The sequence below is a fragment of the Sceloporus undulatus genome, chromosome 2, assembly GCF_019175285.1.
Source record: "Sceloporus undulatus isolate JIND9_A2432 ecotype Alabama chromosome 2, SceUnd_v1.1, whole genome shotgun sequence".
NCBI lineage: Eukaryota > Metazoa > Chordata > Lepidosauria > Squamata > Phrynosomatidae > Sceloporus > Sceloporus undulatus.
This window is the reverse complement of record NC_056523.1, coordinates 165,739,051-165,757,787: the sequence shown is the minus strand read 5'-3', so window position 1 is coordinate 165,757,787 and position 18,737 is coordinate 165,739,051. Positions and strand designations below refer to the sequence as shown.

The 18,737-nt window shown below is 38.8% G+C and overlaps 1 protein-coding gene across 2 annotated transcripts in view; it reads right to left on the bottom strand.

The window, feature by feature from the left end:
- Positions 1–18,737, bottom strand: part of SCN8A (sodium voltage-gated channel alpha subunit 8) — a 120,271-nt gene that overhangs the window by 19,500 nt on the left and 82,034 nt on the right. For both annotated transcript variants that reach the window (XM_042451972.1, XM_042451973.1), the window contains exons 17-20: positions 15,599–16,069; positions 11,047–11,164; positions 10,322–10,476; positions 8,544–8,717 (exon numbers count right to left, since the gene is read on the bottom strand). In XM_042451972.1, coding sequence (XP_042307906.1) covers positions 8,544–8,717; positions 10,322–10,476; positions 11,047–11,164; positions 15,599–16,069 — 918 coding nt within the window. The remainder of the gene's footprint in view (positions 1–8,543; positions 8,718–10,321; positions 10,477–11,046; positions 11,165–15,598; positions 16,070–18,737) is intronic.

The following is an 18,737-nucleotide window of genomic DNA, read 5'->3' as shown; positions in this document are numbered from 1 at the left end:
AGAGCTTTTTTGAGAATTTGGACTTTAAAGGTTGGGCTTTATTTTTTTTGAGACAAAACACAAAATGTCATTTTTGAGATCTTCTCCCCAACACAAAAACAAACATTCAACATTGATTACTTAAATAAAAGACTTGGGGTGAGTAGAAGACAAATACTGTAGCATTAAAGCAAACAAAAGTTTCCTTTCAGATCTTCAACCTTACCATTAAATGAACAACAATGAAATCAACCATTTACAGTAGCTATTTTTTAGAATATTATTTCATTATTTAAAGAAATAATTAGACTAAAAATATTTAATTACTATTACATTAATAGCAAGCCTTTCTGAAAAAAAATGGTGATTATTTTTCTAAAAAAATATCAACCAATATATTTCTAAAAAAAATACCAACAAAATTTATTATTGCTTTAAAAAAAGGGGAAAGGGAGGGGGAGCACACAAATAGAAGTAGTAAAGAATGACATGGTAAAAACATTTTTCCACAGTTTAGAAATACTACCTACACATTGTTTCCTTCTTGATAACTAAGCTTCAGACAATATAGTTATTTGGGATATGTTTTAAAGATCCTATAAGTTTAGAATAAAAATCTTTATTATAAGGACTGGTTTTACTAAGTTCTATTTGGTTAGGAATATCTTCAAATACTTTCAAAATATTTCAAGGTATTGCTTTTGCGTATTTCATTACATTTCTTTCTACTGCAAGTCATTAATGTGCAAAAATAAGTCTGCTGCACAAGCATCACTTCACTTTCAGGTCTTCTCTCCTACAAAGGGAAGTAAGGGCAGGCACTTTTTCACAAGAAAATCCTCCTGTTGGACCAATGCTTCTAATTTTACTAGAAATAAACTCACAATCAGAGAACCTTGCCATTATAAGAACTGGATAGCCAGAGAGCAAAACTACACTTGTGCATGTTCTTGAATAGTGATACAGGAATGAGGGCATTGTCTTTATCTCTCTGCATTGTGGGGCACTCATGACCCCCCCCCCCGCTATTTCATCCTGGGAGAGAAGCAGCTAATGGCACCCAATCAGTTTTCATAGTGTATGTGTATGGCCTGCGTGGCTGCTGCTGAAATCAAGCATGGAATAAACAAAGAAATAGGAATAGGTACTTAACCTTTTTTTTGGTACTGAATTTCCCTATATGTTGGCTATGATCAAGGAAATAACCCTTTCACTCTTCAGAGCACCAAGCATGGTTTCCACAAGTATGCTCCCCAACTTAAGTCTTTCCCACTGTGAGCTGACTCTTGAAACAGGTGATATTTCACATCCACCCCATCAATTATAAAAGTAATGAATTATAACATTTACAGTGCCAGAAGAGATACTTTATCCCTTGCTAATTTATAAGTTTTACCTTCATTAGTTAGGGCAGTAATGGACTGGATGAGGAAAAATAGACTCAAATTGAATCCTGATAAGATGGAGGTACTCCATAGGGACCCCTAATCTGGGCATGGAGATATGCCAACTGGTTCTGGACAGGGTCACACTTCCCCTAAAGGACTGTGTTCGCAGCTTGGGGGTGCTCCTCAATGAGTCACTTCAATTGATGGCCCAGATAGATGTGATGGCCAGGAGCGCCTGCTATTGGCTTCGGTTGATTTATTCCAGCAACCCTTCCCAGACTGACTTCCCATTAAAGGATAGCCCTGTCTGCCCCAAATTGTCTTACTCTTATCTGCTTGTCTTTTAAACTGCTTTTAATTATTTTAACTATGTTAATTGGCATTATTATGTTGATGGTGGAGGGTTGCGGGTTTGTGTAATGTTGCTGTTAATTGTAATATGTATTCTTATGTTCTATTGTAATCCACCTCGATCCATAGGGAGAGGCAGGATATAAAATAATAATGGCCCGTTAGAGATGGGCCTTTGCTCCGCCCCCAGTACGTACTAGGGGTTGGCTGAGGACGCAGCGCCCAATCAGGCCTCACCCCTAGTACGTACTGGGGTCATTAAAATGGCGGCACCCTATACACATGGGGGCCGCCATTTTGACGTGACGGATGCTTAGCGTCCGCACGTTGCAGCGCGGTTGTGATGCCGCAAGTACACCATTGGTGCCTTGCGGTGTCACAACTGCGCTGCAAGAAGAACCCGCTTTTTGCAGGTTCTTTTTGCTGCCTGGGGGAGCCGCGCAGTTTGTCCGCTGCGGCTCCCTCACACAGCAAACACGGGCACCGGCAGAGCGCTCTTTTTGGGCGCTCTGTAAAGCACTAATAATAATAATAATAATAATAATAATAATAATAATAATACCTTCAGCAGCGGAGAAAGGAATAAATGACCTAATTACGACAAACCAGTTATTTGCAACCAGCTGCTCCAAGCTCGTACAATATCTAGGGCAGGTAGAAATGTAGGAACGAACTACCATGCTGATAATTCCAAAGTGTGGAGCTGTGGCAGTTAAAGAGGATTATTTCTGCAGTGCAGATGCAGCCTTAGAGAACAATCCACAATACACGGATATACCCAAGCTACCAACATCAGGGAGGGGCTATCCAAATGTATCATTTACAATAGCATGAAGTGTTGTAAAACCTTTGAGACTAACTGAAAGAAAGAAAGAAAGAAAACGCTGTACTGATTCTACAGACTAACATGGCTATATCTTTGAATAGCATGAAGTACTGTTCTATCAAAGGCTGCATGACTAGCTCTAAACCTGTCCACCTTACAGTGTCTCACAAAAGTCAATGGTTCTTTCTAACCTGCTGTTGTTGCCACTGATAAGGTGTAAAGAGCCCAAACATGTTCTGGTTGTGAAACATTTACTGAGCCATAACACTGAAAAATACATGCTTTCAATGATCTAGACAGCATCTGTTTTGCCACCTTTTGGCCCAAAGACCTTGGATTAAAAGATAAAAACAGTGCCTTTTTTCTTCTAAATTGTTTAGTCCTCTTCAAATGGATTTTTACAGTCCAATGAATGCCACTTCTTTTCCAGTGGATGACTTGGATTTGGATAGAATGTTGGTAAATCCAACAATTGACCACCAATAGTGATTTTGGCATGAACATTAGATCAATAATCAAGGTCAATTTATCAACATAGATTTGGATAAATGGACAGAGCAGCCAGCTCAGAAAATCAACTTTTTTGCTGTGTTTATTGGTGCCCCAAAATGAGTTATAATCTTTGTTGGATTTAGGTAACTATTTTCATGGTTCATTAGGAATCTGTGTCTCTTTAAGCAGTGTATGGCCCTCTTGAGGTTCAACACCTCTGTTTTATGATCTTTTGCCCTCACTAAGATGCTGTCCAAAAAAAGAAATAGGTACACTTGATGTTGTCACAGATAAGCTATTATTGGCACTAGAATTTTAGTGAAAATTGTCAGGGCCAAAGCTAGGCTGAACAGTAGGGCCCTGAACTGGAAATGATGACCCCTGTATTGAAATTGGAGAAATTCTCTAAGTCTGGATATGCAGATGTGCTTCTCTCAGTTCTACAGATATCAAATAATTGTCCAACTCCAAATGGTCCAATATGGTGACTAAAGTTTCCATTTTGAATGTTTGTATTGGACAAATCCACTGAGATCCAGGACTCAGTGTATCCCCATTGTGCATGTGATATCAGGATATCAGATCTGGGACTGGACTGTGTCCCCATTGTGCTTGGGGATAGTGAAGAATAAAGAATAAACCCCTTGTAACCCCTCATTCCTTGGAACTTCTTCTCTTGTTGCTATTTTGAATAAATGATTGAGTTCCCTCTGAACAACTTGTCTTTTTTTTCTTTTTTCTAAATCCTTTCATACTGGTGATGGGAGAAATCTCCCTTTCATTTTTTTCTAAAATTGTATTTTGTACCATGTCCAAAACCTCTAGCAGCCATTTGTCTAATGTTATGTGATGCCAAAGGTGTCCAAAATGAAGATGTTTCCTCCCTACTGGTATAATTCTTGAATCAGTACTGAGTTTTACCAACCCAGTTGGGCTGAGATGTTCCCTTTCTCAACTGCTGTGGACCCTACTGCTTAAACTGAAATCTCTATCTATTCCATTGTGGTCTGTCTCTGATTCCTTCCTTTATGGAAGGAGTTACTCACTTTTATAAAAATGCTTAACCTATTTGTTTTTCAAAGTTGGTGAGACTTGTTTTTTGTCCATGCTGTCAACCAACACTTTTCTCGCCAAACAACAGTTTACCTGTGAATGGTATATTTACCAAATTCATACTAGCCTTGTGGTTTACATCCTAATATTTTAGCAACAAATACTGCCTTCCTACTGCTATTGCTGCAGTTGCCCAAGCTGAATATGGTGTAGCATCATAACTGATATTTGCTACATGGGAAGACCCACCCCAAAGCCTGATGGAAGTATCCCATTTGCACTGGCCATGCATGGGGAGCCTACACTGTCGCCAGCTACTACTCTGATTGACTGCTTGGAGTAATGGAGAGCAATCATGGTACTTTGTTAGATGTTGGGGTGAGATCTTGCTCCAAGCCTTATGCAAAGTATTGTGGGACTTGGGAGTTCCCGCAATATTTGCAGTGATAACTGGCAGGCCTATGTAGGCTTGTTCATGTGGCTGATAGCCATTGTTGGCTGAGATGCTTCATGGGCCTGTCTTGATGCTATCCTTTTTTCATCTATGTCCTTAACAGCAGTGTCCCCTTCATGAGGAAGAGTCAAATTCGAAATAATATTGGAGCACTGACCACAGGTCTTTCTCAAACCAATATAACTTTTTACATAGTTAGTAGAACTCCTAATGGGTTTTCCCATTCCTGTTCCAGAGGTTTTTAAGCATATCAGGAATGGGAAGTTCTACATCCTGTGTTGTCACTTATTTCAACACAGTAACCAATTTACTAGATTTCTTCTGGTCTTCTGGAACCTTCCTGAATGGATTATTCTGAAAAAAATTAAATTTAAAGTAAACAACACCTTCTTCAAGAAATCTTTAAAATGTTCTATTTCAAATATTTGAAATATTTGAAGGGGTGGCATATTGAGGATGGAGCAAGCTTGTTTTCTGCTGCTGCAGAGAACCCGGAACAATGGATGCATTTTCTACAGGAAAAGAGATTCCACCTAAACATTAGGAGGAACTTCCCAACAGTGAGAGCTGTTCGACAGTGGAACATACTCCCTCAGAGTGTGGTGAAGTCTCCTTCTTTGCAGGTTTTTAAACAGAGGCTGGATGGCCATCTGTTGGGGATGCTTTGATTTAGATTTCCTGCATGGCAGAGGGTTGGACTGGATGGCCCTTGTGGTCTCTTCCAACTCTATGATTCTAAATAGTCTACAGCTATCACTATCCTTCTTCAATTCTGTATCTGAATTCTCCTCAGATATACCAAGTTCCATTTCTTCCTTTGATTCAGAATCCAATTGTAAACAACTAGCAGGAACATTGCTATTGTTAAATCTTCCTCTAGCTCACTCATCCATAGCGTCTCCGTGCTTCACTTTTTTGTTTGCACTTTCCCTGAGCCTTTCTGGTTGTATTTCTCATTCCGTTTCTCTGCATGGCCTATCTGAGATTGAATTGTAAAACTTGTGCTATGAAATTCACTAGCTGTTCTGAAATTTAAGTCATGCAATTCATTAGATGTATTATTTTGATCCAACATCTCATCTTGAACTAATAAATTAATTTACATATTGCATTTAATTTATCTAAATTATTTGATCTGTTTACAGATGCTGAATTAGATGAATCCATTGTATTTCTATTAAAATTACTTAAATTATGTACATTTAATTTTAACAAATTTAAATCTAATTTTTTCTGATTGTTCAATGAACTAATTCCTGCTTGAACTGCTGTTCTAATTAAATCAGATAGTATATTTAATTATTCTCCTTGGTGAATAAGACTACTTTGAGTATATCGTCCAGAAACTGATGACTGTCTTAAAGCATTATTCCTTGTTTATGAATTAATTTGCCATCTTTGAGTTATCTTCTAAAATGCATGTTAAGTAATGTAGAAATTGGTTAGCTGTGCCATTGCTTGATGCAGCTGTGCCTAAAGCTTTGTTCTCCTTTCCAGGGAGGCGTGATTCAGAATTACTGTCGGTCATAGCCCCTTGTTGATTTGTGCTTAAATCTGGTTGGCTCCTTTCTTGGATGCTGCCTTTTTCTTTTGAGTAGAATTTAAACTCAAGTCGCTTACTTTAAGAATTGCCTTCCCTGAGCTATGACTTCAAGTAATGCCTACTGCAGTTCTAGATGGACGCTACAACAAAGTGCCTTTTGAGAACAGACTATGCATCTGCAGTCAGCCTCAGGTGGAGGATATTATTCACTACTTGTTAATTTGTCCATTGTACAGCAACCCTAGAAAGAACCTTTTAAAACCCTTGCTGATAAACAAAAGTAGGAGCTCTACTTTTTGATTCGGTCCAATTCCTTTTGAGTGATACCAATGACTATGTAACACATAGAGTGGCTCTTTTTGCCATGGCTGCAAAAAAGATTAGAAAGAGAGAGTTAAACAAAATTGCCATAAATTGCCAGGGAGATGCCAAGTATTAATTAGATTTCATGATTATAATATATGTTTACTAATATCCAGGAAAGGTGTCTCTTTTTCCTTTTGTCCTTTTTAAGAGCTAACTATTTTAACTGCACACTAAATGCTGGGACACTTTTTGTCCTTTTTATTCTGGGCCTTTTGTTTTAAATGTTTTATGCTTTTTGATAAGCTCATTTTGTCACGGCCTTTGGCTAGTACAATAAACGTTAACTTGACTTGAGTAGAATTTCCTGTTTCAAAATGGCGACCAGAAGTCATTTCTGTGTTTTTGCTCTCTGTGCTTCCTGTGCTGTTATTAACAGACTCACCAGGTAATGACTTGGTCTTGACTTTTACATTATTTCTAGCTTTCTTCATCTTTCTGCCAGGACTTGGCTTGGCTTCGTTTAATTTTACCAGAATTACCTGCTGCTGCAAAGACCATTTTTTAATTTTGCTGTTGCTGGAGGAGAGAAAAATCTTTTTTAGAAGCGTCTCTGATCCTATCTTGGAAAGTTGTTGCTCACTTGTTTGTTGGCATACAAAGGTTTAAAGGTTTATAATAACCTTGCCATAGGCAATTTGCTTATTTGCAGTCTTGTGGGTAGGCAAATTCACTGAACCTCCTTGAAAGAGATGCCTTTGTTTTTCCATTTTTAAACCTTCACTTTTGGATGCATCTTCCATTTCTTTGGTTTTCACTTTTTAATTCCTAGATCTGCTGCCATTCTTGCCCCAATTTTATTGTTACCTAACTAGTTTAGTTAAATGAGAGGAGAGGAAGCTTACTGCCTGACTGATTGGCAAGGAAGGTAATTAAAAACCGAGAAGAGAGGGATTTGAGGCAACAATGTAATGGCTTGGGATTTTGAGGATCCTGCCTAACAAGGTTAGCATGAGGGATAAAACCATGAATTGTGGACTGTTCCTTAAGTCATAGGGAGAATGCCTGATTTTGTTTTCAATGTTTTATAAATAAGGACAAACAAATAAGGACACAGTGGGAATGTAGGTGAGGGCATTCTCTATGGCTACTCCCAATTTTGAAACTCTCTTCCTTGGGAGGTTAAGATGGCTCCTTCTTTGCTCTTTTTCTGATGGCAGGCTGTTCCAGCAAGCCTTTGGGACCTGATTGTTAACAATAGAAGGGTTTTTTCTGGTACTGTATGGATTTTAAATTTTGATGTAAAGTAATATTTTAAATGGTTTTAATTCTGTTGTTAGTTTAATAATGTTATAATCTCCATTTTTGAATGTATTTAACTATATGTGTTTTTTATTGTAATTTTTTGTCTTTTGTTAACTCCTTGAGTTCCAGTCTGTGGAAAAGGCACAGTATAAATAAACGGATGGATGGATGGATGGACAGCACTGCTGGATGCTTGTGATGCTGCATGTTTCTGTCTCCAGGACCAGTAACTCATCTGTTGCCCCAACCTTTGGATGAGCTCTATGTGTGTTTGTGTACCTTCAAGTCCACTGTCAACTTATGGTGACTCCACATATTTCATAGTGTTTTCTTAGGCATGAAATACTCAGAGGTGGTTTTGCCAATTCCTCCCTCTGAAATATAGCCTACAGCACCAGGTATTAGTACTGTACTGTCATCCAAGTACTAACTGGGCCTCACAATGCTTAACTTCCAAAATGAGACAGGATGTATAGCAGTGATAAATGGTTCTCTTGCAATAGTAGTAGTAGTAGTAGTAGAAGCCACATTTGCTTCGGGGTTACTCTTTTTTTTGGTTGACTCTTCCTACACTCCTTTCTCAGTTTTAATCAGCATTCAGTTCCCAATGAAAAAGTAGACCTGAGAGTGAAGGCATGGGAACTTCCCCACTTTAAAAAATTTCTGCATTAATAAATTAACGGAGAAGAGAATGTCGTTCCACTGGGTGGCTGCTCCTGTTTGATGTCCAGATTTAGGGAGTTAACAGGAGCAATATTGATGGGCCTCACTTATTTTAGCTGGAGAAACAATCCCAGATATCCTAGAAAGCAATGCACTAATCTTGAAGAATCAAGAAGAGATACCTACTGCTACAATGAGGAAATCCAACCAGCACCAGGCATTAGTGAAGAACTTCACAAATCCATAGGCACACCACTTCAACAACATTTCAAGGATAAAGATATAGGTGAAGACTTTGTCTGCATACTCCAAGCAGGTTCGAATGGTCTTTCTCTGTTCGATGTAAATATCCTCAAAGGCCTAAGTGACAACACAGAATCAAGCATTACTACACTCTGAAGGTGGCAGCAGAATAAGCTACAAATGAAAATTGAGTTCAAACATTTGTGGAAGACAGATGGAGGTTACCATGTGATATATGATCCTTAAAAAGTAATTAACACAGCTATAACATACAAAGCAGTGATCTCTCAACACTTGGTTATTCACTTTAACTGTTAGAGAGACATAAGAATTGCTTTCCATGTGATGGATCCCATGCCATTTTGATAATGTCTGCCAAATTAGATGAAGTATATACACTTCTTCCCAGGTCAGTACAATTCTAATCCTTATATAGAAGTAAAACACAGGAAGAATGGACTCAAATTGTTCCTTCAGACAGGTAAAAATTTGTGTGCATGATCCAGCCAGGCACAGGTGGTTCTCATGCTTCTTTGGTCACATATGAATTTGCTGTTAATGGTATTTATTGTAATTATGTGTTACAAATGTTGCAAATGTGTTGAAAATAACAGGGATTTCCTCTCTTTTATTTTGAAAATTGGGTTTATGTGACTGTTGTTTTCTGGAAAGGGGATCTTTAGTTTCTATCAGATATTCAAAAGAGTCTGTGACCAAAAAACCATTGTTTCAGAAAGTTGTCATCTTCATGTTTGACAATGCCAAATTTGTTATATTGGTTTTGGTCACTGTTGAGAAGAAGGAAAGCTGCTACCATAAAAATATGGAAGTTGCTACCATAAAAACCCATATTTTCTTGTCAGTGGCCTTGTTTTTGTGCCACAGTATTGCAAAGATTGCCCAATTCAAGGGCTTTTAGGGGGAGATACCACAGCCATTCGTGTTACAAAGGTTAAACCCACAGGCAGCTTCACAGACAATATAAGGACACCATTCCAGGAAAGAAATGGATGTCAATTTGTCAAGGTCTCTCTCAATCTCAGCCCCAGCCTCAGATGTCTTGAATTTTTGAAATGAACATAGGAATGTATTGAAGTTTTCCTTCTGGGACCAACAGCAACTTTGTGGAGACAGAAGTGCCCAGTGGCTTCATTACTAGGACACAGAATTTTTGCTGGATTTTAAAGGCGTTACTCCTAATCTTTACAGGAGCTTTCCAATGTGCTGAACCTACTTTGGGAATAGGGAGTCAACACAGTATGTAGCTCCCATGTTCATAAACCTAAAGTAAGTCACTTTCTCCCTCTGGTGGAATGAGTGATTTTCATAGGGGTTATGGCAAGAGGACCAGTAGGATATAGTGGTCTGAGTGTTGAACTAGAACTGTGGGAGACCAGGGTTGGAATCAGCCAAGGGAATTCATTGGGTGATCTTGGGCTAGTCACAATTTCTCAGTCTCAGGGGAAGGCAATGGCAAACCTCTGAACAAATCTTGCCAATCAAACCCCAGGACAGGTTTGCATCACAGCTGTGACATTAGTAAGAAATTACTTCAAGGCATGCAACAACAAAATGGCAAGGGGAAAAGAATAAGTGCCATGATTCCAGTACAGAGCCCCCTGAACCTATTATTTATCTTAAAGACAAAAAACAGACCCATTTAGTGCCTTTATACAAGTATGGCTCTTCAACAAGTCCCAGTGAAATGTAGGTCTGCTCACCAAAGCTCCACTGCTCAGCAAGATCATGAAGATAATGAATGTCTCAAACCAGTTATGCTCCACAATGAGGAAGCAGGTTTTCCGTAAGTTCCACCATGACTTGCCCATCCCTTCTTCAATGCTAACTTGGCAGCACTTGAATTTTTGTACACAGCCTGCAAATGCAAAGTCACCATAAGCTTCCTGAGAATTGTAACACTGGTTAATAGTTTTGTCATATGAAAGAATATATAAAGCCAGAAATTTCCCAATGCATTTTACATAGGATATTTTTCATTCCAAAATGTCACAAATCATAAAGGATACTGCTTTACTACAACATAATAATGTTTTAACTTAGTAATGCTCTAGAACTCTATATAATATATGAATATTTCATAATCAAATCTGAAACCCCACTGCACTGTTCTACCAAGGGCAAGGGGTCTGCAGGATAGAGGAGCACTGGCTATAGATAGAAGTTATACCACTGGTTCTAGATCCTTTGATTCAATAATACCCTTCAGGTTCCTGAGACATTTATAGGTTAGGCTGGAAATCATGTGATTTCAGCTGTGTTCTTTCACAATAACTTCAAGAATTGAAATTTATTTATCTTTTTACATTATAAAAACTGGGGAAAATCAAGCCTAGCAGTTTCAGACACTCTGAAGTATAGGGGAGAAAGGATCGTGGCACAAAACTGAAAGCGATAGACATAAATGTCAACATGTAGTCCAGATCACCTTCTGTGAAGCATGCATCAGGATCCAGATACTCTTCTGGTGCCTCTACAGGAACCTCTTCTGCCTCTGGCTTGATATCAATGGTGCTGCCCTCTGATGAACTAGTATCATCCAGTTTCTGAAAAGCAACAGTACAGAATACCCCTGATAATTACAAACACAGATATTATAAGTCCAGGGAAAAGGAGAGCCTCATTTCATACCAAATGTGAATTCTAAGGTAACTAAAAGTATGACAGAAGAAAAGTTTTTTAGTTTGAATAACATTTGCTTTTCAACTCTTTCAAAAGCCAAAAGAAAAACACAAAACAGGGAAATGGGGCAAACACTTTCTGAGACCCAAATCCTTTCCTTTTAAATGTGGAGAAATGTACTATATGCTGTTGACAGATTACAGTGTTCAACCAAACATGTCTTCATGAATACGTCTGACTAAGTAAAACATGGTAAAGCCAGTTGTTTGGATTATGCTTCCTAGATTCTCCAAGCCTACATGGACATTGGCCATGCAGGCTGGTGGATTTGGGGGAAATGTTGTCCTAAAATAACATTTCTGTATTTTATTTGTAATCCACCTTGAGATCTTTTTGATATAGGGTAGGAATATTTTCATATATAAAAATAAAATATATCACTATATGAAAAAACACCCAAACATATTGCAACATGTTTTCCCGGGTACAACTTGTTTTGCTGTTATGATCAAACAACCAAAAATATAATACAGTCAGCACTTTATATTAGCAGGTTTGCCATCTGGGGATTGGAGCATTTGCAGAGGGGCCTGGCTTGTTCTCAGTTGTGGTGTGTTCATGCTGCTGCACCAATGCGGTCACACACGTCGTGCCACCATTGACTATAATTCCCGCAGTATTTGGCATCCATGGGTGGCCCATAATGGAACCCCCACGGATACGAATGACCGACTGTAAATTGCATGCCAAGCAGATCTCAGGACTGAGTGAATGTTATTACAAAGAATTGAATAAGTAGTTACAAATGTTAAAAGAATAAATCTGTTTTCTTAAACAGTTGACAGTTGGTAGTAGTGCATCTCTTTGGCTGGAGTTGAAAATACTGCTATAATTATTAAGTGGAATTCAAAAGTAGCTATAACTAATGCTCTTAAAATGACTTATTTTTGTAATTTAATTTAATTTAAATGGTACATTTTTGCATTTTTTTAAAATAATCTTTATTGAAAGACCGTACAACAATAAATAAAAAGGAAAAAAAAACCATTTTTACATCATTCTTCTTAGTCCACTTGAACCTCACATCAAAATACCCCCCACCCCCACCCAAATTCTTCAGATTCCACATGTTGACTGATATATATATCTATTTATAGCTCTGCTTCTCTACGAACCTCTATTAATTAGTGTTTTTAACATTGCAGCCAACACCGTGTTTCTAGAAGCTTCTATATCGTATTTTGAAAGCCCCTGGTTTGTAACTTAAACATCTTTTAATCTTATATACATATAAGTATAAATAAAAAAGATAAGATAAACTACAATGTATAAGAGAGGGGGGATAGAATCTTTACGACCGTCCTCATTGCCAACTACTGTATAGAGGGAGTTCTTTATTCCTTTGAGAGGTGCCATCTTCTTTTACAATATTCCAAAAAGGAGTCCCAGGTTTGTTTTGCTTCTTGAACTTCTTCCTTTAGTTCCATTGTTATTTTATCCATTTCTATAATGTTAAAGGATTTTTGTAACCAACTGTCAATTGTCGGGGCTTCGTCTGAGCGCCAACATTGCGCTATTGACATCCTGGCGGTGGTAATCAAATATAAGACTTGTTTGAGGTATTTCCTAAGATCGTGGTTAACGACCATGTTAAGGAGAAAAAGCTCGGGTTCAAGATCAATTTTAATTTTATATATATTTTGAATAATCCTCCTTACCGAATTCCAGAATTTTTTTATTTTAGGGCAAAGCCACCACATGTGGAAGAAACTACCGAGCCTTCCCCTCCTACATTTCCAACATTCTGCCTTGTTATTTTTATATATTTTACCCAATCTTGAGGGAGTTAGGTACCAGCGGTGTATCATTTTCATCAAGTTCTCTTTTATATCTACGCACACTGAAAATTTAATATCTTTATTCCATGCCTTTTCCCATTTTTCTAAACTAATCGAGTGGCCTATGTCCCCTGCCCACTTTATCATACAATGTTTAATATGATTAGTTTCTAATTCCAATTTCAGACACATTTTATAGAGTCTAGATATTCTCCCTTTCTTATCTTTATTTTTAATAATCTCTCCTAATTCAGTTTCATCCGAACCTATCCCAAATTGTCTACTATCTGTCTTGAATCTAGCCCATAATTGGCGGTAGGGGAACCACTGCAGCTTAATCCCTTCTTTTTCTAGTTCATCTTTGGATTTCATAATCTTTTCACTTCCTTCTAACGTCAGAATTTCCTTATATCTTATCCATCCTTTAGCCTCTGGTCTTGTATTTCTTAAAAAGGCCTCCTGAGGTGACACCCAGTCGGGTATCATTCTATAAATTTTCCCTTTGTAGATTTTCCAAATTCTAAACAGCGACCTTCTCACAATATGGTCTTCGAACAATTTATTACATTCTAATTTTCCATACCACAGGTAGGCATGCCAACCAAAAACCTTATTAAAACCCTCTAGGTTCAGTAAATTTTCTTTTTCCAGGGTTATCCAATCGATAAGCCAATCTAAATTAGAGGCATGGTAGTATAACTTGAAGTCTGGAAGGCCGAATCCCCCTCTTTCTTTAACGTCTGTTAATGACTTCCAATTGATTCTTGGTTTTTTACCCGCCCAAATGAATTTGGTTATATCCTTTTTCCAATTACTAAAAATTTTGTCGTTAATTACAATTGGCAAATTCTGGAAGAGAAACAATATTTTCGGGAGTACACTCATTTTAATAATAGCAATCTTACCTAATAAAGATATTTGCAGTAAAGACCATTTTTCTAATTCCTTTTTGATTTCTTGCCAAATAAAATATAAAATATTTTATTTTATAAAATACTATAAAATATTTGCTAGTATTTTAGCGGATAGATTAAAATTAGTTCTAAAAAATTGGATTAATGAGGTACATTTTTGCATTTTTATTTTATTTCTGAGGCCTGAGCAGATGGGCAGGATACCGCAGGCCAAGCCCATGGTATCCTGGCCCTGGTTTCAATTCCGGTCAGTCCCTGGGCCAGTGCAGTGACATGTGGTTCTTTACGTGCATAACCCCTGCCACACCATTCAGCTGCTGCCGCTGTGTGCCCCTTACCTGCTATTGCCATCACATCTTCTCTGAAGGCTTCTGTCACAGTCCATAAGGGCAGAAACAGGACACCTTGCTACAGTTATTTGGCCAGGTTCCCCCATCCAACATCACAGGCCATGATGGAGGGTTTCAGAGAAGATATGACTGTAACAATAGGTAAGGGGTGCACAGGGTCGTGTGATGGGCTGGCTGTTGGTGCAGAGTTTTCAAGAAACTCAGTGGCAAACATCCTGTCTTTTTGCTTTGTGCCTCTTTAGGCCAGGATTGATCTGGGATCACCACACCAGAATTTTGCCTGGGGTTATTGGCCTGTGACATCCATACAGGACGATGTGAGGCCAAGGGGAATATGGGTCTTTTGACCCTAAGAGTGAGTTTCCAAACCTTACCGGGAACCCTCTGCCCAGTGGGGAGAGCACTCTTGGGCAGAGGGCATATTTTTATATTCTCCATCTGCTCAGTTTAAGTGTGCTAATCATTTATTCAACATCATAGGCTGTCTTCATATGATCTGTTCCACATGTATATCAAAGTCATGGAGACAGCAGTTGAACCATGCCCACTGGCCCCATTCACAATGTCAGCATATTACAACAGTGCCAACCTCTCATGTCTGTGCTCTAATGATATATGAAATTGGCTTTCCAGTCAAGTGAGAACCCTGCATCTGATCTTAGATTCCCCATTTGAGTAACATGTTTAGCATTTCTATCTGTGTTGTGTGCTGGGGCAGTGGTATTGCTGGGGGCATGAAGTCGTGTGGCCCACACTGGGTGACACCTGATTGGGTCATCCACCCACTGTGGGAGGGGTGAGCACTCCTGGCCCTGTTTCTCTCTGGTGGCAGTTCCTTCCAAGGAGCCACCACCACCACCATTGGGAATGACAAAGCCTCTGGTACTGCTTCTCCATGGCAGTGGCAGTCACCTTGTGAGAAGGCCACGGTCAAGGGCCCCTGACCTTGCTTTCCTGTAATGCAGTGGTCTGATAAATCTTTGTACTTCTGCTTTCCTGTTTTCATTTCCCCAGATTTAAGATTATTTAGTCCCATTTCCACATCAATTTGTGAATTTTAAAAAAAGTACACAAAAATTCATAGTCATTCTCCTAACGTCTTAAGATTTGTGGAAAAGTGTTGAATCTTGAATGCTTGATTCAGTTTTGTTTTGGATGTCAATTTGAGAAGTATGCATTAGGGAAGCCATCATTGCATATGAATGCCTCAAACTTTGAAATAAGAATATACTCTGAGAAGGAGCCTGGATACGTACCTCTTTGCTGCCATCAGGGTCAGTATCACTGCTGAAATCTTCTGTGTTGAGGTTTTCAAAGTCAGACTCACCAACAGCTATGGGAACTCGAACAGTGAGGTTAGGGTTATTGATGAAAGACATATGATCCTCATCAATTATGTATTTTTCCACACTGCTCCCTATGCCACTGGTGGTGCCATTTCCGTTCTTCTGGTAATCAATCTCTCTGTTGATATCAGCCCCCATGTGGTTGGCAATGCAGTTCATCTTCTTGTCATACAATTCATCCAGTGGCTTAACTTCATCTGCCTCCCTCTGCTTGAAATGGGTTTGCACAAGCTCGTGCACTTTGATCTTTGCCCAGGCGATGCCCTTCTTGATTCGTATGACGGAGATCTGCAAGTTGTTCATCTCTCCATCATCGTCAGTTGCTGCAAGGTTGTCTGCGCTGAAAGAGCTCAGCAACAAGGCCAAGAACAGGTTCAGCACCTGAAAAAGCAGAAAAGTGGATAAATCAATCTTTCCTAACAACTTTAATTCAGTTAATTGTTACTATCCTCCTCAAAGTGGTATACTGAGAAGGAGAAGTGAGATAGTGGGCTCACTCCACTGGGTGATTGAGACCACCTGCCATTTCACTCCTCCCAACCCAGGATTGCCTCCCTCAGCAACCCTTTCTTCTATTGGCCATTGCGACATCACATTTTGTAAAACCTATTATCTAAATTTGCTTATTTTTCTCTTCCATCCCCATCCTTCCCCTCCCCCCTTTATACCATCTATTAAAATGCATGACATAAAAGAATCTGCTTTGAGTGCATTGGTAGAAATGTAGTATGTAAATAATACAGGTATGTAGTAATTAAATAAAACTTTTTTAAGCAAGCATATAAAACAAGCTAGTGTAGGTCTATTGAATCAAAGAGACTTGCATAAGTGTTGACCTAAAATTTAGCAATTGATTAAATGGACCCGTTTAATGCCTCTGTTCTCTCTTTTCTATATTAAAACTATTCCTGTTGAATTCCTACTTTGGTTTCAGAGAAGAAATGTGAGTCCTTTGAACTGATTTGCACTCAGCCCATCAGAAAAGCATTAGGTATTTTCTGTTCTCAGCACTGTAGGATAAGGAACTAGTTAAGGAGTTTCAAAAAACAACAGGGAGAAAAGGCATAAATCGGGATTACAACTGAGGCAAAATATGTAATGGTATAAAGATTGAGCAACAGTTGGCAAAGAGGATTTGGTTTTGGTCACTGCACGAGCAGTTAGCAAAGAATTGTGCACCAAAATAAAAGTTATACTGTATACATTTCACCTTACCTACATATGATTTCAAAGGAAATTATATGCTGCTATGTATCCTCAAATCCTATTTATTTAATTGGAAATTAGTCAAACTTAATCTGACTCATTTTTTCCAGGCACATCATATAACCTAATCAATTTATTCTCAGTGGTGGTGTTCTTTTGCTTTTGTGTATAAAAGGAGTAAGAATGACTAAAACCTCATGAAAAACATTTTTCATGAGGCATTTCAGCACCCTGCTTTTTAATCTAGGAGTGGAGTAGGATAGAGAGAAATATGACTTCACCCTAAGGGAAAAAAAATAGCTGATGCTTTAAAATGAATTTATTTTAATAAGTTTTATGCCAGTATGAAAAGAGTGAGTTCTTCTCAACATCTCCTATTTTTATTGATGTTAGGACACTAAAGGTATGCAAAGTGATTGCATTAAACTTGTGTGTGTGTGTGTGCGTGCGCTGGGCATGTCAACAGAGTTATTGGCACCTACTGTATGAGATAAGTAACGCAAGGCTATTCTGCAGTGATGTCAGCTGCAATCTCATTATTACAGTTCACTAAAGATAATCACACAATAGCATTTTACATCAATGTTTTTTCACTGAGTAACATATTTTTTCACATTACTAGTAAGTAACAAGTAATGCATTAGGAATGCTTTGCTTGTACAGGTACTTGCTATTTTTAGTGCATTACTCCCAATTTTTTTTTAAATTACAAAAAGTCAAACTCCCCCAGTCCACCCAAAAAGTAATATTTTGCAGTAATAGGTAACATTGTTACTTTAAAGACATTTCATTGAAGTCCTGGGCATTGCAAGTTGGCTCACTAGTGCTGATGCTGGGCCAGCTGTACTAACAAGAGTAGTCAGCCTCAGAAAAACAGAATAGTAAGAGCAGTATAAGATTAGACTGCACTGTTACTTATGTAAAACTCATGGAAGACAAGCTGCAGATTTGAGGAGGCTTTCCCCAATATATCCTGTCTACGTCCCCCATCTGACTCAGTGGTCACTGGCGGTGGCAGAAAGCAGTAGCAACAGTAGCAGTGCTGAAACCCACCATTTTAATATCCCACAATACCTCTAAGGCAGTGGTTCCTTTTGGTTCTCCAGATGTTTTAGCCTTTGGCTCCCAGAATTCCCAGCTGCTGGCCAAGCTGGCTGGGACGTCTGGGAGTTGAATTCCAAAAAACCTGGAGGACCAGAGACTGGGAACTGCTGCCCTAAGGTCAATCCATTCTGGGGCATTTGTAAAATTTAAATGGGAAGTCCCAGACCAAGATGCTTTTTAAAAAAGAGGTACAGGTCAGGCACTAGTTGTGGGTTGCCTAGAGGCCCAGGCAGTACCCTGAGATTGCCATGTACAGACACAGGGCTTAACCAGCTGAAAGTGATTTAGTAGTGTTAGTGCAATATTGCATTTCTTCTGAGTAACATTTCCTAGCTTGAACAATGCCATAGGTCTAACCTGAGAGCAAAAAAGCTCCTGAACACTAGTTCCTCAGGCTGTGTGTGTGTGTGTATGAGAGAGAGAGAGAGAGAGAGAGAGAGAGGGAGAGGGAGGGAGAGAGAGAGAGAATATGTACAAACATATACAAAGTGATGCTACTTGAGGTCTTCCAAGAAACATTTTACTGGACACTGTTGGGTACAGTATGATTGACCAGACAGATTTTTGGTCTGATTCAACAGATGTAGTCCTATGTTCTTGGTCATAGCACTGCAATGGTGCAGCAGATTATGTGCTTTCAGTTCCTTACCTATGCAGCAGCCATTATTCCTTAGATTCACACCCCCCCCCCCGTCCAACTCTAACAAAACCTGACATTAAATCACTGAAGCAACCAGAC